General features: G+C 44.1%; 1 protein-coding gene across 1 annotated transcript in view; it reads left to right on the top strand.

Annotated features, from left to right (window-relative positions):
• Window positions 1-21,314, top strand: part of DPP4 (dipeptidyl peptidase 4) — a 128,878-nt gene that overhangs the window by 7,619 nt on the left and 99,945 nt on the right. Inside the window, exon 2 of the mRNA XM_068247061.1 lies at window positions 5,803-5,890. Within this exon, the coding sequence (XP_068103162.1) occupies window positions 5,803-5,890 (88 nt within the window). The remainder of the gene's footprint in view (window positions 1-5,802; window positions 5,891-21,314) is intronic.

The raw sequence follows: 21,314 nt of genomic DNA, 5'->3' as shown, positions 1-21,314 counted from the left end.
TTATTCATTCATTCATTCAAAAAGTTCACTTCCTGACTGACGTCAGGATGTGAAAATCTTAAAGCGGACCCAAACCAAACATTTTTTTGTATTCAAAATATTTAGTTGCACCACTCTGACGCATAAATAGATCAATAAACACTCCTTTCATTCCATGAGCATTTCATTGCATGCATTTCACCCTTCTATTTTCATAACTAGGGTTATATAGGTGACAGCCATTACTTCTGAGCTAAGTAGGAGGTTTTAGATCATAGGTGTGTTTGTCATCAGCTACCCTCCCTCACAGGGGCATCGTCTATGTGAAATCTCACACTAGCTGATATCACCTCCCCTGTGACATCAGTAGCAGCCTGTGTTTTGTTTTTGTTTTTTATCTCCTCCACCAGTTTGCTGGAAAAATCCTAGCAATACAGGGAGTGGAGAATTATTATGCAAGTTGTATTTTTGAGGAATAATTTTATTATTGAACAACAACCATGTTCTCAATGAACCCAAAAAACTCATTAATATCAAAGCTGAATATTTTTGAAAGTAGTTTTTACCGTATTTTTCGGACCATAAGACGCACCAAGGTTTAGAGGCCAAAAACCAGGGAAAAAAATATTCTAAGCCTGGTGCATCTAGGATGCAGGAGCGTTTTGTGAAGTGTCACCTCCCCCAAGCTATCTCTATCTCCTAAGATACACTGCCTAGCTATAGTAACCCTGCTGCCTCCCAGCTACACCACCACCCCCTCCTTCCCATTCACCGCACCCTCAGGCCACCCTTACCACTCGCCCTACATCTGCCAGTCTTCTCTTCCCATACACTCTTGCCTCCAATAGACCAGCATTCCCTCCACATACCTGGTACCATAATCTCAAACATTCACTCCTTCAGTAACTTTCTGATCTCTCTCTCCTAAGCAGCACCCCCCTCTGCCACACACTCTGATTCAGACCCCTATATATGACATTACCCCCTCCTCCACACAATTCCTCATATACCCCACACCCCAGTCTCCCCTTCCCAACAAACAAACCATACATACCACCAGCACCCCAGATCCCCTCCAGCTGTGCCGATGCGATGCTGCCATCTCCTCATCTCCAGGTCTCTTTCACTTTGCTCCCCATGCTGCCAGCTCTCTGACCTGTGACTGTCCTCCTGAGAAATGGTGTTGATGGTGGTGCAGATACTGTGGGTTACAGCTTGTAGTTTCCTGTGTTTCCCTGGCAGTTCGTGGCCCTGATGACAGTGCAGTCCCAGAGAGATCTGCTGGCAATGATTGGCTGAGGACTTCTTGTTGATCGCTGGGGATTGCACTATAGCCCGCCCGAAAAGGTATCGCGGCCACTCAGTGTCTCAGCGTCAAACATCTCTATGGTGATCTGAAAAGCTGTGCGCCGATTGGCTGCCGCGGTGGATGACTCGTGCCTCAGCCAATCAGACTCGGAACATATTAAAGGCCGGCTATCAATAGCGGCGAATATGTGTGTGTCACAATCATGGGTTAGCAGATAAATACATGGATTATAACTCGCTGCCAGACCTGAGCAGGCAGTTTACAAGCTGCTATTATTGTCAGTCCTGCAGGCAAACACGATCATATATAAAGCGCAGCTTCTCGGTATTACGATTGTTTTTCCCCCTCCCGCTTACTGGATGTGCACGCTCTAGCCTTTCAGCACAATTAGCAGGCACCTGCACAGACTCAGAGAAGGCTGCGTTATCAGAGAGGAGACCTCAGCTGTCACGGTGCCTGGTTGTTTCATTTTAAATGGAACCAGCAATGGCAGTTTCAATAAGCATAACCTCTCCTGATGCTGATAAGACACATAAGAGGTAAATGTTGGCAAGGGCTGGTGCACACCAAGTGCCCTTTTGAGTGCTTTTCAGATCGCCAGTGCTTTGAAAAGTGCTTGGCTACTGAAACCCTATGAGGGTGTTCCCACAGCAGCGTTATTTTTCTATCATTGCAATCGCACTGCATGTCACTTTTTTTTTTTTTTTTTTTTTTTTTTTTTTCTGGAGCGATTCAGCTTGAATGAATGAGCAAAAACGCTAATTCATTCAAAAATCACTCTGAAAATCACTTCACAAAATCGATATTGATAAATGCTAGCGATTTGTAATAGCGATTTTGGTGTGCACTAAAGAACTGTGGCACTATCTGTAATGAACTCACCCGTCAGCAGTTCCAGCGTCGGCTCAGGCGGCTTTGATGATGGAGCGCGGCCGCGAGCTTCCTCCTCCGATACTTCTGACGGCATCCCTGCGGCGGTGAATGAGTGCACGTCCCCGGGCGGGCGTGCACGGCTCAGAGCCGCTCTTATACTGTCCGATGTCGGCAATAATAGTGTCAGCTGATATCTTAGATCAGCTGACACTTAGGCAGGGATGATGCTGTGTGCTGATTGGCTCTCTGTGTGTGGCTGGCCACTGATTGGGTGAGTGATTGCATTTAAACCTCTTGCTGCAGTCTTTCGTTGCCCGTGATAGCAATCAGTACGCTGGTCTGCTGGGCCGCCGCTATTAGTAAGAGGCAGCGGGCGGGGATGACTCACCTCTTCCGCGTTCCAGCGTGCGTTCCACTGTCGTCACTTCCTGTAATGCCGCCCACTGTATTGTAAGTGGACGGCATTGCAGGAAGTGATGACAGTGGAACGCACGCTGGAATGCGGAAGAGGTGAGTCATCCCTGCCCGCTGCCTCTTACTAATAGCGGTGGCTGCTGCTGAACTTAAGCTAGAGGGGGAGCGCAGATGGGGAACCCAGGTGTGCCCAATACCCTCTTCCTGCCCGCTACCCCCTCCAGCTTGGCGGCAAGTGTAGGACTGCCCCTTCTTCTTCTTGCTTGGCCCAGGCCCTTCTTCTTGCTTGGCCCGGCCCTGGGGGCAGGGCGCTACTTCTTCTTCTTCTTCTTCTTGCTTGAAGGTTGAGGCTCTTACTAGATAGATAGATATTAAAGGATACCCAAAGTGACATAATGAGATAGACGTGTAAGTACAGTGCCTAGCACACAACTATGCTGTGTTCCTTTTTTTTTTTTTTTTTTTTTCTCTGCCTGAAAGAGTTAAATATCAGGTATGTAAGTGGCTGACTCAGTCCTGACTCAGACAGAAAGTGACTACAGTGTGACCCTTACTGATAAGAAAATCCAACTATAAAACACTTTCCTAGCAGACACTGGCTTCTGAGAGCAAGAAAGAGGAAAAAAAGGGAAATTTCTTATCAGTGAGGGTCACATTGTAGTCACTACTTGTCTGAGTCGGGACTGAGTCAGCCACTTGCATACCTGATATTTAACTCTTTCAGGCAGAGAAATAAAAAAAGGAATACAGCATAGTTGTGTGCTAGGCACTGTACATACCAATGCCTATCTCATCATGTCAATACAATAAATAATAATGTCACTTCGGGTATCCTTTTAATGCGACTGCCTGACTTCAGTTTTGACCTTAGCTTTACTGACCACTCTCTTGCCTAGTCCTGTGTACCTTAGCCATCTGATCACCCGTGTATGACCCCAGGGCCGGCGCTACCATAGAGGCAAAAGAGGCAGCTGCCCCAGGGCCCCAGAGCTTGTAGGGACCCCCAGTGGCTACAAGAGGAAGACATTTTTTTTCAAATCGACCTTATAGTTTTTGAGAAAATCGATTTTTTTTTTTTAAAGTTTAAAAAAAAAAATACACATTTAAAAACCAGCCGAATTTAATGGTTAATAGCAAAACCACCTTAAATTCTAGAAACCCTAAATTTGCAGGATATGTTAAGGAGATCATTGGGAATAAGAGGAAAAAACAATTTTTCAAAAAGATCTTATAGTTTTTGAGAAAATCGATTTTAAAGTTTCGAAGGAAAAAAGTATACTTTTTAAATGCGGTAAATGTCACTTTTAGTACCTAATGGTAGTGTAATTTTACATGTATCAAAAGAAACACCAATAAATTTCCTGACGGGGTTTCCAGGGGGTCCATACGCAGCCGCAGCGCTTTGGCCAGGGATCGCTATACAGCCGCAATATGGCTGTATGAAGATCCCTGGCATTTTTTTTTCCTTCTTTCCTAATTTTTTTTTTTTTTTTTTTTTAAATTGTGTGGTCCCCCCCTCCTGAAACTTTTTAACCCCTTGTCCCCATGCAGGCTGGGGTAGCCAGAATGTGGAGCTCCGACCGATTGGGGCTTCAAACCCTGACTATCCCAACTGCAAAAAAGGTCCCTTAATGCCAATTTTTGCTCCGGGGTATCTGTTGGGGGGGGGGGTCCCAGGTTTATTTTGCCCTGGGGCCCCATTGTTGCTTAAACCGGCCCTGTATGACCCTAGCCTGATTATCGACCTAGCCATTGTCTCAGCCTATTATACCGCAGCCATCTGATCTTATGTATGACCCTAGCTTACGTTCTTCTGACTACGTTGTATGTAGACTCCTGTATATACGTCTAGGATCTAGCGTGACACTATCTCTGTACATTTTGCCATGAGACACGATTGAGGCACTATGGGTAAAATTACTGAGGTAGAATTATGGCATAGTTTCTTTGTAATTGGTCAGCACTCTGAGACAAGATGAGGCACACATAGGACACTATTCCTTTAGTAAGGCAGAGACTTTGATTACTCTGAAACCTAAATAGCGTCACAGTATAACTGCAGCGGCAAACTGTGGGGAGTGGAGGGAGCCTTTTTAAAGAAATCCATCTCCAGCTTAAAATGGCATCTGTTGCTTTTTATTTATGAGTTATTTTAATACTGATCTAACTAAATAAACTGATTGCCATGGTAGCGCCATCATAATCCACTCACAGACCTCTCTAGATACCCTAACTTAAAATGCCACCATAACAGGACCACTCTACCCCCCCCCCCCCCCCCATACACGTACACACGCACATACACATTACCGTCAGTGTGATTCAACTCATACAGTCCATATGCTTACACTACAATCGGTAATTCACACTGCACATTTTTACCATCGGACTCTGCTGCACTGCTTGTGATCAGTGTTGCCAACCTCGGAAATACATTTTTACTGACAAAGCCTAAAAAATTTACTGACAGAACACCTTTTTTTACTGACATCTAATATTACTGAAATTAAATGAAAGATATCACACGTGCCCCACGTGCAATACACCGGCAATCACGTGGGCTGTAAATGAGGAAGAAGTGGCGGACACCGGACAGATAAAGTATTAATGCACTGCATCTAAAGGGGGGAGGGGGAGCGGGGGACACTTTGATACATTTACATTTGGGGGATGCGACCGGGGGTTTCCGTCATGTTTGTTCTCCATTATCGCAGCCCTTGCCGCTGCATGCACCCGATCGAGCATGATAACCCTGAGATTTTCCAGCATGTCCAATTGATACATGCGATCGATACGTGCAACCAATTTTGGGCCAAAATTGGTTTGATTGTATAGGCATGCTCTAGGTGGCACCAATTTTTATAATATCAATAATAATTGTCTTATCTGACGGTCGATTGACCACCAAGTCTACAGATGTATGGCCACCTTTAGCTAGAGCAGTGTACATTCCAGAGTGATACGTGAACTGATAAGCAGCAAGTGGTGTGATCTTTTGGGAGAGAGGTTTTTTTTACTGACACCACAGTTTTTCATGGACTTTACTGACAGCCCAGATTTGTTGAATTTTTTTACTGACTGTCAGTAAATTTTACTGACGGTTGGCAACACTGCTTGTGATGTGATTCTGTTAGCAGTTGCACCGCAGTGAAAAGATCAGAAAAATAAAATGTTTAACAAAGTTCTGTCATCTTCACTTGTGTATAACGGTTATCCTGTATTTGCAGACATGGGTGAAGTGGCTGATCGGTCTGCTGGTTGCGGCAGTGGTTGTGGTAGTTATCGCTGTCCCTGTGGCCCTACTGGCATTTAAAGGTAAGGCAGCAATTAAAGGCTGAACAGATGTCACCATATTTGCAACAGAGCCTGACAGTGTGTATGTATGTAATTTTATATTGTATGGTAGTTTGTATAGTGCTTATTAAAAGGAACTTGAGGTGAGAAAGATATGGAGGCTGACATACAGTGCCTTGCAAAAGTATCCCATACCCTCCCTCCCTTTCTTGCCATTTTTCATGTTTTTGTTGTTTTATAAACTGAAATTAGGATTATTAAAATAAATAGTTTGAGAGTTTGCACTATTTCACTGACAGAACATACTTGCCTGCAACTTTTGAAGATGTATAATTTGATTTGTTGTAAAGCAAACCACAAATAGGACAGAAAACGTCAGTGTGTATAACTATTCACTCCCTTAAAGAGGAACTCCAGTGAAAATAATTTAATATAAAAAGGTGCTTAATTTTTACAATAATTATGTATACATGATTTAGTCAGAGTTTGCTCATTGTAAAATCTTTCCTCTCCCAGATTCACATTCTGACATGTATTACATGGTGACATTGTTACTGTGGGCAGATTATGTAGCTGTTCTGGCTTTAACAGACAGCTATAAACAGCCATTTCCTGTGTGTGTCATTGTTACATTGTGGCAGTTTGCCCAGAGTACCGTACGGTACCAGAGCCTCTTGTGGGAGGGGTTTCAGCACAAAATCAGTCATACAGCGCCCCCTGATGGTCTGTTTGTGAAAATCATTATATTTTTCATGTAAAAGTGGGTATCAGCTACTGATTGGGATAAAGTTAAATTCTTGGTCGGAGTTTCTCTTTAAAGTCAGTAATTTGTAGAGTAACCTCTTGCCACAGTTACAGCTGCAAGTCATTTTGGATCAGCCTCTGCGTTTGTCCCATCTTGCCACTGGAATATTTGCCCATTCCTTTAGGCAAAACTACTCCAGCTCCTTTATGTTGGATATTTTTTTGCTTGTGAATGACAATCTTCAAGTCCAGTCGCCACAGATTTTCTATTGGATTGAGGGCTGGACTTTGACTAGGTTATTCTAAACACCTTTATATGTTTCCAGTGTTGCCTTAGCAGTATGCTTTGGGTCATTGGCCTTCTGGAAGGTGAACCTCCGTCCCAGTCTCAAATCGCTTCTGATAAATACGCCTGCATTCAAAGGAGAGATGTCTCCTCTGGTGCAATGGATCCAGTCCCAAATTAAGTGTGGATTAATTGCCATCAAAGTGTTAAATAAGATGGCAATAAAGCCCAATCAAATAAGTGACAGCACCCATTGTATAGCCACCGTGAAAAAATAGGAAAGATGCTTCTGAACATATATGATAAACCTTTTCACAGCTGCTTTCCTGCTCCGCTCCTGCTGTTACAGGAAAGGCATCACAAGGCACACTGTGAATCTAGCCTTAACTATAGACCACACATGTCAAACTCTGGTCCACATGCCAGATATGGCCTGCAGAGCCATCAGATTTGTTCCACTAGTAATTTCCCCACTTTGCATTATGTTGCCCCACTCTAGACCACCAGAGAAGCTATATTGGAGGAGGAGCCCTAGATCGCAAGGGAAGCCATAAGGGAGAGGGCAGGGAAAAGCACTATACACCAGGGAACTGTATTGGGGAAGCAGGGCAGCAAATAGATACCAAGGAACTCTATATGCAAGGGAGACAGCCACTTGACACCAGTAAACTATACAGGGGAGAGACGTGGCAACTAGATATTAAGGTTACACCACAACTTGGTCCCAGTGTCCAGTTTTAGCCCACTTTTGTATTGGAGTTTGACACCCCTGCTATAGACCATGAACACGCATGCAGATCAGGTGCTCTGACTGAAGTCTGACTAGATTAGCTGCATGCTTGTTTCAGGTGTGTGACACTACTGATGCCAGAAAGATCAACAGGACTGCCAATGAACTGGTACTGTTTCAAAGGAAATAAATATGGCAGCCTCCATATTCCACCTCCAGTTCCATTTAAAGCGGATCCGAGATGAAAAACAAACTATAACAAGTAACTTGTCTATATATCTTATCTAAAGTTTAGATGGTTTACACAGCAAATCTAGCTGCAAACAGATATAATAGAAAATGATTATTTCTACCTGTGATACAATGACAGCGACCATGTTGTTTGTAAACATTACACAGAGGCAGGCTTCTCTGCACCATCATCACTCAGACTGTGAAAAAAACCTAATCCCTCCTCCCCTCTGCCTCTGAAATGAATGGCTAGTAACACCTCCTCCTCCTGCCCAGACTGAGTTCCCATGAGCCCTTGCTACTGCCAAGGCTCTCTGAAAACCTGTGGGCGTGGTTTATTTAGTTTACAGGGAATTAGAGTATTAAAACAAAGTATTTGGCTTGAGGAATGCCCTATAAACAATAGGAAAGGAACACAATTATGCAATGAGTAAAAGTTCACCTCGGATCCACTTTCAAGTATTAAAAGCGAACAAATCCCAAACTGTAACAATATAATTTACTCTTATGATAATGACTCCTTTCAGAATTGAATTACAAGTATTAATGTTTGTTTCCTCTTGGAATCTGAGATTTCTGAGTAAAAATTTGAAAGCTGTAAAGGTGTAACTGCAAGGGGAGCCCAACTACTACTTCCTCTGATAAAGAGGCCTGTCCGGTGTTTTTGTAAATACTTGTTATGAGTGTGAAGATTGCGATGTCCACACTTGTGACCCTTGTGAGATGGGCTTTCAGGCTGTGATGGTCACCAGCGAGAGGCAAGGGAAAAGGGTGGGAACACTGGAAGGGCCCCATCAAAGTGTTGCTGGGGGCCCCATGGAGCCCGACGGTTAACCATGGAGCACTACTTGTGACTCTTCTATCACTGAAAGCATTCTATGCATGAGGATTTCAACACAGCAGTTCGGTTGAGGATAACCATTTCTTTCATCAGATGCAGGAAATGGATACAAGCAGGACAGCAATCACAATTGGTGGTAGCTGGTTCTTAATTTCTTACCACTGTTTTCTATTAAAGATGTTTTTCTTTGTCTTTCTGGAATATACATGTTTCTGATTTGATTGCAAGAACATCTGTAATTTAGAACAGGCAGAAGTTTCCACGTCTTCCTTACTTAAACCAAGCATGACAACTAAACTAGTGCTGTGGGGAAATCTGATGCTGTAGGTCTTAGAAAAGTCATGCAATGTGCTGAGCAGCCACTGGAAACTCCTAAAGGGCAACTCTGGGTATCACATTGAATATGGCTCCAGATGTTGCTGATACTGATATAAGGGCTCTTTCACACCAGAGCCCTCTTTCGGCGTTTTAACGCAAAGTCTATACGTTGCGTTAACCAAGGTAAAAGGAAAGTCCATAGACTTTCATTTTACCTTTCACACCCGACACTGCGTTTCGATGCGTTGCGGTACGACGCATCCCGGCGCATTTTATGGTTGGGAATCTGCGCTTCCACCTTCCGGTAAATTAACTACTACCGCCGCTACTCAGCGTCGCACCGCAGATTCCCGATGACACGCCGCAACGCCTGCAGGAGCCGTTCTCCTGCACGTTTTGAGTGTGTAACCGGCCTAAGAGCAATCTATGGCCGCTAAATGAGAAGTCCTTTATTTTTCACTCTTGAAAATCCAGTCCTTCCTGTCCAACATGAGATTTCTATACTGGGGGCATCTATACCTGGCTATCTATATTGGGGACACCTATAACAGGCTACCTCTAATGTGGACACCTAAACCTGGCTAGCTATACTGGGGGCACCTATACCTTACACACCTATACTGGGGGCACCTATACCTTACACACCTATACTGGGGGCACCTATACCTGAATACCTATACTGGGGGCACCTATACCTGAATACCTATACTTGGGTATAAATAGTCATTTATTTTTCACTCTTGAGAATCCACCCTTTCTGTGCATGGAGTTTGTATGTATTCCAGATGTCTATGTGGGTTTCCTCCAGGCACTCAGGTTTCCTCTCACATCCCCCAAACCTACAGATAAGTTGTCTTCCCCCTAAATTTGCTCTAGACTATGATAAATACACTACACCATACATACATAGTCATAAGACTCTGGTAGGGATTAAATTGTGAGCCCCTCTGAGGGACAGCTAAGTGACAAGACAATATACCTTGTACAGCGCTGCAGAAGATGTCGGCGTTTTAATTAATAATCAATTTTGCCTTCTGCCTTGGCTGACCTCTTGGATGGGGTTATGAGTCGGGAAAACCTCACCACCTCACCCTCCTCCCCCCCAACACACACACACACACACCCCTAATGACTTATACAAACCATGCAATTTTTGCATCAGCTTGACAGATTGAGCGATAGGTTTCAGCATGGCAGATCTGCTTCTAATTGAGAAAGGGAATGATTTTCAGATCAGTACTGCACAAAATCGACCCCTTTCTTCATCAGAAGCAGATCAGACATGCTGGAAATGACCGACTGATGGGAAAATTCCAGTTTAATCTAAAGTAATATATAGTAGCAAACATATCGGCGCCAAGGGACAACGGAACCGCCGCTGAGAAGAACAATGTCCAAAAGTTCAGAAGTCAGGCATACATCAAAGGTCAGCGCAGGTTTAGAAAGTCATATGTAGGGAATGGTAAATTCTTCACCACAATATATCAAATGCTCAGAGGTAGATATCCGCCAAACATCAAAACTAGAAAAGGCTTACCAGCTCCCAACAACCCACATTATAAGGTTGTAAAATGGCTCAGGTCAGAGATAACGTCCAGGGAACATCAGACGTCGTGAAGATCCAGTGGACATCCGTATGGAGGTAAAGTTTGAGGAATTTATATAGGAAAACAAAAATGGCAATATCTAAGCGTAACCCGTTTATTTAGATAAAATTTCTTTAAAAGGCAGTAGATATAAAAACGATAACTCACATACGGGGCCCATAAACAGGGAACCCCGGAAGATTAGCGCGCATGTAATGGTCAATCGTAGATCAATAGACAATGGTGCCGCCTGTTACCTTCCCGACCGGTTTCGCAGTCTTGCGTCATCAGGCGTCCCCTGACGCAAGACTGCGAAACCGGTCGGGAAGGTAATAGGCGGCACCATTGTCTATTGATCTACGATTGACCATTACATGCGCGCTAATCTTCCGGGGTTCCCTGTTTATGGGCCCCGTATGTGAGTTATCGTTTTTATATCTACTGCCTTTTAAAGAAATTTTATCTAAATAAACGGGTTACGCTTAGATATTGCCGTTTTTGTTTTCCTATATAAATTCCTGAAACTTTACCTCCATACGGATGTCCACTGGATCTTCACGACGTCTGATGTTCCCTGGATGGTTATCTCTGACCTGAGCCATTTTACAACCTTATAATGTGGGTTGTTGGGAGCTGGTAAGCCTTTTCTAGTTTTGATGTTTGGCGGATATCTACCTCTGAGCATTTGATATATTGTGGTGAAAAATTTACCATTCCCTACATATGACTTTCTAAACCTGCGCTGACCTTTGTAATCTAAAGTAATAACTTCCTCTCTACTCTCAAAGATTAGCCACAGCATGATGACCTTTAGGGGAAAAAATTATTACAATTAATGGAAACCCCAAAACAACCATCTTAACAGGATGAACTGTGCAAGGAGCACAGAAAGGGTTAAGTCTCTGGCCCATATGCAATTCCCTTTTTCACCTGAGTTTTCTTCTAGGTGATATTTTCAAATTTGTCAATAAAATGTCTTTTAAACCATCAGCAGGCAAAGAAATACTCAAAATAATTTTGCTAGTACCTTTTCACCTACCTTTTGGTACTTTTCTATTGCAAAGTGCAGAAAAAAAATATTTTAAATAGAAGATGAAAAATGATCTCCTAGGAGAAAACTCAGGAGGAAAAGTGAATTGCATATGGCCCTCTGCCTTTTCTACAGTAGAGAGCCATGGTGCTGTGAGTCACAGCTACTGATAAGGTTACTTACACTCTGACCAAGATAAACACACAGGACACACTGTAATTGATTTTTACAGCTATTATATGTGGAATGAAAACCTTTCATTGTGTGCTGTAAAAGAGTTTGGGTCCGCTTTAAGGCTCACAGGTTCTTTAAGCATCTAAATTCCCTATTAAAGCGGACCCAAACCAAACATTTTTTTTTAATTCATAATATGTGGTTGCACCACTGACACATACAAAGATAAATAAACTTTCCTTTAATTCTATGAGCATTTCAGTGCATGCTTTTCACCCTTCTCTTTTCATAACTAGGGTTGTACAGGTGGCAGCTATTACTTCTGAGCTTAGTAGGAGGTTTTAGATCATGGGTGTGTTTGTCATCAGCTACCCTCCCTCACAGGGGCGTCATCTATGTGAAATCTCACACAAGCTGAGATCACCTCCCCTGTGACATCATCAGTAGCAGCCTGTATTTTGTTTATCTCCTTCACCAGTCTGCCGGATTCTGTCCAGGCAATATGAAAGGAAGGGAGGGGTTCCTCCAATAAATGTAAAATATTTTACATTTGTCATCATGCAGCTGAAAAAAGGCTGCTATTTATTATTATAAGTTAGAAAATAGATTTTATTTCTGAAATCTTATATTTTTAATTTGGGTCCACTTTAAGTGATAATACTGCACATGAAGAAAGCCGCTCTGCTTATCTATCCCTGGAAGCTGCTGTTCTGTGTTCACTGCCATGGCAGCTCCCTTTTTGCTAGAGAGTATCACCTCAAGGTGACCACTAACGATACAATTTGGTAAACAATGGTTTACGAACTTTGATTCGTTTGACTGATCAGAAATAATCATTTGGGACCACTAACAGACAAAAAAAAATGTCCTAACCAATCCAATCAGCTTGAAGATATCAATCAAAAAATTGGATTGCATTATTCTGATTGGATTGTTTAGGAGATTTTTGTCCGTTAGTGGTCCCAAACTATCATTTCCGATCGTCCATACAAATAACAGTTTGTAAATGATTTCCGAATTGTATTGTTAGTGGCCTAAGGGCACTTTTCCACTTCCAGTATTTTGCGATCAGATCTCTATCGCTAGCAGATCGCAAAATGCTAGGTACAGTCAAAACCAATGGAAACAGCGGCGACTGTTTAAAATTAGCGTGATCCTTTGCAGCGCAATTGTCTCCCACGCACAATCACCCTGCTGTATTTTCCTTACGATTGAGCTCCTATTATTTGTGAATACGCAGGACTCAACAATTTGCCACAATTTTGTTTTTCTCCAGCACAAATTTAAAGCGCACAGTCCTCACGCCGGGCACCCAAATGATTTTGGTGAAAAGTGGTAGGGGTAATTAGGAAGAAAGACTATTGCATTGTGATTCCCATTGTGTTTCTCAGCGGAAAAGATCCCTAAGCATTGCAGGAACTACTGTATAGGATTTCACAATGTGACAGTGCACTGACAATCTTTGCTGCCTGAGCTAGCAGAGCCATGTCAGAAAGTCCCATTTTAAGCACATTCTAGTGCACAGAATAAAATGGTGTTTTCAACTCAGGAAGCATTGCACAATACGCAGGTGTCAGAAATTCCCCCATCGATGTTATGTATTGGGGAAATGTGGTTTATTTTGCATACTGTCATTGTGCAATCCCTGCAGGCCAACCTCAAGTTCTTCAAATGTGATCTATGAACAATCCTGCAATTACAACTTGTAGCCACACCTACGTACTACTCTTGGGGAGGAAGTAAGGGGGGGGGGGGGGGGGTCTTCTTCAAACATCTACATGGATTTGTTTCTGTACAGAGCTGGATAGTTGAGATACACTAACGGTAAGAGTCAATGCCACAGTAGTGGTCGTGTAGTTTTCATATCCACTTTTAACACCATTAGTGGCGATGTACAGCGCATTGTTACTAAACATTGGGGTGTATTAAAGGACTCATTACCATCTGTGCCTGAGTTTACCAGGCCTCCTTTGTTTGCATTTTAACAAGGACGAAACTTGTTCATTCCGATATGGGGTGCACCTGTCGCCCACAGGTCCCTTGGGTTTGTGGTTCTTTTCTGTGTCTCTATTCTCCTTCAAGGTGGTCCTCTTTTAAGGTGAGGCGTTCCTGTCTTAGGCACATAGCTTTGTGTCTACTCTGCTGTTTGTATTTCCGTTGCCTGGGTGATTTTGAGCATGTGATGCGGTTTTCCGCCACGGATGCGTATTTCCGCGTTTCATTTCCGCTTTAGATTCGAAAATTCGCCCGGTGGTGAAGATTTACATTTCTTAGCAGTGTTTTTTTCACCGACACATGGTTTTTTTGCAGTTTTGTTCAGTTTCCGCCTGGACAGAGGATACGCTTCTCCTAGTCATGATTTTAAACTTATGTTAAGCCTTTTTATTTATTTTTTTTTATTTATCAGATAGCGGCCTTTTTAAGTCCTGATTTCAAATGGACAAGCAACCAATGAGTGTAAGGGGAGTGGTCAATCTGGCAGTTTGTGAAGTTCCCCATCAGGTCCGCTCATTTGCATGCCTTGTACTTATTGGTTCATTGCAGGTTCATGATACACTATATATAAGGCTGGTGTTTTGCATTGTTTGCTGTGCTGCGTGGCGTGAACAAGAACCCTAGTGGCTCGAAACAGCGGGCTGTAGCCACTTGTGCAGCACTTTATATAACTTTTTACATGTTTTTCATACAATAAAGTGGATTTGATTGTAAAAAAAACTGTGCTGGATTGAAGTGGATTCTTTTTTCATGGCCAACTATTTTTGTGAATATTTTAACTTGTTCAAAAATGTGACAACAGGTCTCTTACATGCGCTAATTTTATTAACAATGCTCTGATCCAGGTGGGTGCCGGGGTTACCAGGAAGCTTCCCAAAAATGATGGTCTAGCTGAGGCCTAGTCACAAGGGTGAAGTCAGGACTTTGAGCAGATCATGGGATGCAATTGGCATAACCTTAGCACAATTCTACCATGGCCAGCAGGAAAATTTGTAGAACTTCACCCCAGGTGCCTAAACCTTCTTTGGCCAACCCCCCTCTATCACCTCATGCCCAAAATCAAACATCCCCCTAATCCCCACCTTCTCCCCCTTCATCTCAACTGTCCTTCAGGCAGTTTGGAGGCTGTAGGAGTACAGCAAGTAGCCAAGTTTGAATGGAGGTGAAGGAGTCTGCAGGTTGTGCAGCCCACCCGATCAGTGACCTGATACATCTCCATATAAGGCAGCAATATATACCAACTGTGAGAATCCGCTCAGCTGCCTGCGCAGGCAGGCAGGCTTTTGACCATTGTTTAGGTTTGCATGCTGCAGGACTCTGGAAAGGAGACCTTCTGTCAGTTTTGCAGCTTGTGTTGCTGAGGAATTTGCATATATTAGTCATGCAAATCCCTTACCTGCCTTCTTTTGATGACTGGCACTATAAAAGCATTCTGCTCCCAGAATACTTGGCTGGACATTTCCCTTTCATGGTCTGTTCCTGATGGACACTCCCGGAGTGTCAGCCATTCTTGTTTGTTAAAGTTATCTTAGTGTAATTCGTGGGAATGCACTAGGCAGTTTCCCTAGTGCAGTTAGGATTGCATTATCTGTTTTGCCTGTTCCGTCTGTCATGTGTTTGGATCGCACAAGCCCTAGCATTAGCGGCTGTGGATCCTTCTGATTGAGTCTGGAGTGTAGGTTGGAACAGCGGTTGTTTCTGCCTACCTCATCTGTTCTGTCTGCCGTGTGTTTGGATCGCACTCGCCCTAGCGTTAGAGGAGGTGGATCCTTCTGGTCTGAATCTGGGAGTTAACCTTGGCTGCGGTCGCTATTGGTTACTCCTTCTGTCTGTCGTGTGCTTGGATCACACTGCTCTGGCGGAAGAGCAGTGGGTCTTTTCTCATACTTGGTTCGCACTGGCTCTGACAGTAAGAGCAGTGGTTCCTGTGTGACCTTTTCCTGTTTGTTTGTCTGTTTGTTTACGCTTGCTGGTGCCTGCGGTAAGGCAACCGTGTAGCAAGCGTGTCTGTGTGGTGTCTGTCTTGTTTTGGTTAGTTAGGGCGGCATGCTTGTCCCCGGGTGCTTAACGCGCAGGGACCGTGCGTAAACGCGTTCACTGTTGCGAATGAGTGCGGTGGACGCGTTTAGCTAGCGTTTATTTTCCTTATCTTCTCATTGTGTGATTTTCTGTGCCTTTGCTACCCTTGTGCGCTGTCCTGCTCTGTCTTGTGTCTCTATCGGCAATCGCCAATCTTGCGATTGCGTTCACACTTTGTTTCCGCTGTTGTGTGTTCACTGTCGCTGGGTGGCGGCTAGATTGATGCACACACATACATCCTGTCCCTGTGCTCTTTCTCTTTAAGGGCTCTTCAGCCCCATTTGTCGGGTTCTGTACAATTCCCATCTGGCATCTGTGGCTGTGCAGTGGCGGTGTTCGCCTGCACTCCACAGCGCCATCTGCCGGTGGGAATTGCCCTCTGCGAGTGCATGCACCTAGCCTGGGTTTCCAAAAATTATACGCTGGTGGAGGGTTTTCGTTGTTGTCAGTGCGCGTCTTGTGCGCTGACCACGAAAACGACCCCGCCACCATTACACCAACATATTATATTATATTCCCAACACCATAATCATTACTAATATTATAAACAAAATTGTTAGAAGAAGAATGCTTGTAGTTGGTAGATTCACTCCCTACCCATTCAACTCGATACTGCCCACTTTGAGCAACACTACATGGGTGATGACCAGTGATATTGGTGATGTCCTGGAACTTGAATGCATTCCACAGTGCATCTCCGTTCATGGGGAAAGGGGCTCTAGAACACGTGTCAACATGTGGCACCATGTTCACTGCTCTGCAACCATAGACAGACAATCTGAGGAATGTACTGCAGATCCATAAGTAAACAGTGTACATGGGAACCATGACTTAAAGCAAGTCTGAAGTGATAAATATAATTAAAAAAAAGATACTTACCAAAACCTATAGAGCCCTCCCGTTATTCTCATGGTGTCCTCGTTCCCAAGTAGGCTCCTTGGTTTGAATCTCCTGCTGCGGGAGACTTTGGAAGAATTCCAGCTCCCGAAGACTGTTGGCTCTACACTCCGCATGCGAAGACTTCCGAAGTCTCCCCAACCCGAAAGAGCGCAGTCTACGGCCATACGGTCGTGGACTGCTAAGTGGGAGCCTGCGGGGGACTGTGGGGACCGGGAGCAGAACGGAAAGGCTCTATAGGACCCAGAGCGTTCCCTATACTTAAGTGAATATCTGTTTTTTTTAATTTTCATTCTCGCTTCAGACTCCCTTTAACCCCTTGATTACCAGCAGTCGCTAGCCCCTTTAAGAGACACTGAAGCGAGAATAAATCTCGCTTCAGTGCTTATATTCAGCAGGGGCATGTGTGCCCCTGCTAAAACGCCGCTATCCCGCGGCTTAACGGGGGTCCCTTACCCCCCAAACCCACCCCTGCAAAATCTACGACCAACTTGGTCGTAGATTTTTCTGCTTTTGAGGCAGGGCTAACGGCTGCAGCCCTGCCTCTCAGCGCCGTCTATCAGCGGCGCATCACCGCCTCTCCCCCGCCCCTCTCAGTCTTCCTTCGCTGAAGAGGCGGAGATACGTGCTGACAGACGCGCGTAAGGCAGGGCTGCGGCCATTAGCCCTGCCTCAATCAGGAAGTGATCCCCCGCTGCACGGAGGGGATTTGGGAGGTAAGGGAACCCCGTTTAGCCGCGGGATAGCGGCGTTTTAGCAGGGGCACACATGCCCCTGCTGAATATGAGCTCTGAAGCGAGATTTATTCTCTCTTCAGACTCTCTTTAAGGACCAGAGACTGCTGGTACTGCAAAACGGCACCTCTCGATTAATCTCCACATATACCCGCCGGTCACGCCGTTCTCCTATCATTGCAGGCCCTCTCTCTGCCGCTGTGATCACGCGGTCAGGAGCTAATGAAATCTGCTCCTGACTGGCTCACAGAGCTCTGCCGTCATATTGATGGCAGAACGAGTGAATTGCGGCAGGGGCAGAGCGTCATGATTGGCGGGACCGCGCAGCAGGGATGCTGAAATCTACGTCCAGACAGCCTCCAGCAGGACGTAGATTTTAAACACGCTGGTCTGGAAGCAGTTAAGAAATGAATAAATTCTAAAATTAACCATAGCTTACAGTAATTTAAAACCTATCCCAATAAGTGGTTATTTCCTGACTAATTTAAGAACACCAAAACAGAAAAATTTGGGCTTCCAACTGGATATTGCAGAGTAATAACCCTTTACAAGTACTGTATTAATGATCTGGTTTTGTGATATACTGGCTTCCTTTAATGGGACAATTTGAGAGACCTGGGGACTCCACTCTATTATGTTATTACTCCGGTCCTTGGCATCTTGTTACACTATCATTGACTACTATACCCATAATGGCTGGCTTAATGCAATGATCTTTTGTATGTTTTCCAACCCTTTCACAGGCACCATTTTCATTGTTTGATTGTGTGTTTTTTTTTTTTTCTACTGCTCTTTTTTGTATGTCATACCGGGTCCTGGTGAGTAGTCCATAAAAGATCTATAATAGAATGGGAAGAATAGGACTTTGATGTCTATTCCCAAGTCTGGGGACTTTGCTTTTGCAAACTGGAGGGCTGTTTTTACTGCTGCAGTAAAGCAACACACCTTTCTGCACACAAAATTCTAGGCAATTAACCATTTTTGTTCTCCAATCAAAAGAGCAAATTCTATTATAGGTGTACAGTACTTATTTTCAATGCCCAGGGGGCATTTTAACTTTACCCTTGGAAAGTGAATATTGCCGGGGTTGAGGGGAAAGTACTCTACTCCTTCTGAAAAGATGCCTCAGATGTTCTCATTCCTATTGGTTTAGTGAATGCCATAAGATCAGGACAGAATGGGCTTAACACCACTATCTTACGTTAATTTGTCTTCTCTGTATTTTGTCTGGTAAGAGGCCAGCAGATCTGAAAAATAAACTATAGATCATTTAGGATGTGCACAGGACATGATCATCATGAATCTGTCAGCTCTAGCATACTGTCTCTGGATGGTAAGAGGCTGTTGCCGGGGACATTATACTTTATTGCTTTAAAAATACATATATTCGTATCGCTTTCCTGATATTTAACAAAAACAAAAAACTAAGCAGTAAAATTTAACTGTCAAAAAAATCACCTTTTATCAAAAAATAGCCAGGTACTTATTCAAACTTTGAAAATAGTCTGTGATTATAATGCTTTGCTTTGAAATTAGGAAAGCTCATTCGGATTCCACTGGAATGAAATTTCCGCATTTCCGATCGGAACTCAGCATTTCTGAACAGAAATCTGATTTCTGCGGAAATACCACATTACCACATCTCGGTAATTTTAGCCCAGTCGCAGATCTCGGAAGTTTTTTGCCAATCAGAGAATGTAAAAAATGACCAAAAAAATACCTCATCGGAAATCCGCGGAATCGGTAATCAGAAGTCTGAAATCAGGATTCCAGCGGAATCAGAAATCTGCATTTCGGACCATCCCTATTTGAAGCCTTTCCAAAACCAGGATTTTTTTGATTTTGAAAACCTAGTGAAGTAAGGGGAGAGTTTAACTGAACGTTCAGAAATAAGTATTATTACTACTACAACCTATCTGAAACCTAGCAGTTCAAGAGGGTGCTGTCCACCCAATCATGTTAACAGAATTTCCCTATGGACTTTCTAACTACGTCCCCTCAACCATACTACAGCTGCTGCTACCTATGCCTGGCATATATCCTCTCCACTGTTTCGTTTGCAAAGGGAAAGGCACAGGCTGAACCTCTGAGAAAATTGCAGCCTATATCAGACAGTCAGCTGTGAAGGAAGTGGCCAGCTTCTGAGCTCCTAACCAAACATTATTTCTCTGGCCTTATAGATGTATGAGGCAAATTTATAAAATAAAAAAAAATCATATTTGCTTACCTGTTTTCTCCTAGAAGCCCATGTGTCCCTCGCCATAGCTCTGCTTTCAGCCGGTCGTCCGGGGTCCCCTCTGTAGTGGTCGGTGGTTTCTGAGCACACGCAGTCGCGCGGCCCTACACCCGTGGCCTGGAGCGCTCTGCACAGGCCCAGAAGTACTACACCTACGTTGAATGCTCCCGGGCATTAGAGCGGGCGAGCACAGAAGGTCAGGGACCCCGGGAGAATGGCTGAGAGCGGAGCTGTGGGGAGGGTCACACAGGCTTCTAGTGGCTGGAGAAAGCCCCTGAACTTTTACATCTGATTATTTTCTTTCCATTTTTTTTGGTTTAATTTGCATCATGCATCTGAAGAGTCTGCTGGGGGGGAGGGAGGAGTTTTTACAACTGATCTAGGAAAACATTTTGTCAGTGGTTTCCATTTTTATGTCAGCAGTTTATTGAAACAATATTGTAAAAGAGAATAAAACAACCATGGGGGGGGGGGGGGGAGGGGCATTCTTCTTGGCTATACAAAACCTGTTCACAAAGGGGTTAATGTAAAACATTAACAAAAAGCATTAACATCAAGATAGTGCAAGCACTTAACAAGCGGTTTGTTTTACTGGTTTGGAAAATGTTAATATTTTCACGTGTGGTTAACATGAGGACACCACAGAGATTACAAAGTACAAATGCGTTCTAACTGAAGCAGTTTGGATATTTTGCAGTCTAGTGATTTCCAGACAAAAACAATGTCCTCCCAATAAATGTATCCTCATGCAACCCAGTGTCCATAGTCTGACACTGAGGGGTATATGAATACAACTAGAAAAATGTTCATTTCTTTCTTTTTCTTTTCTTTTTTTTTTCCCCTTGAGCAAAGTTTGAAACTTTGGATTATATATAAATGTACGAGGCCGGTCTTTCTCACCCTTATTTGAGTTTAGAGTGATGCTTTTCTGTGTTGGATGAGACTGTTGTCCAATAATGCATTTTTTATTTGTTTGGGCTAAAAAAAGAAATATCCGGACACCTTATATGTTCTGATAATCCACTTACTCCAGAGGTATAAGTAGTTTATTTAACCACCCTGGCGTTCTGATTAAATCGCCAGGGTGGCTGCGGGAGGGTTTTTTTTAAATAAAAAAAAAACTATTTCATGCAGCCAACTGAAAGTTGGCTGCATGAAAGCCCACTAGAGGGCGCTCCGGAGGCGATCTTCCGATCGCCTCCGGCGCCCAGAATAAACAAGGAAGGCCGCAATAAGCGGCCTTCCTTGTTTTGCTTATATCGTCGCCATAGCGACGAGCGGAGTGACGTCATCGACGTCAGCCGACGTCCTGACGTCAGCCGCCTCCGATCCAGCCCTTAGCGCTGGCCGGAACTTTTTGTTCCGGCTACGCTGGGCTCAGGCGGCTGGGGGGACCCTCTTTCGCCGCTGCTCGCGGCGAATCGCCGCAGAGCGGCGGCGATCAGGCAGCACACGCGGCTGGCAAAGTGCCGGCTGCGTGTGCTGCTTTTTATTTGATGAAAATCGGCCCAGCAGGGCCTGAGCGGCGACCTCCGGCGGTGTTGGACGAGCTCAGCTCGTCCAG

This window comes from Hyperolius riggenbachi, chromosome 7, assembly GCF_040937935.1.
Source record: "Hyperolius riggenbachi isolate aHypRig1 chromosome 7, aHypRig1.pri, whole genome shotgun sequence".
NCBI lineage: Eukaryota > Metazoa > Chordata > Amphibia > Anura > Hyperoliidae > Hyperolius > Hyperolius riggenbachi.
The sequence above is the reverse complement of the archived record's forward strand: the minus strand, read 5'-3'. Positions and strand labels throughout refer to the sequence as shown.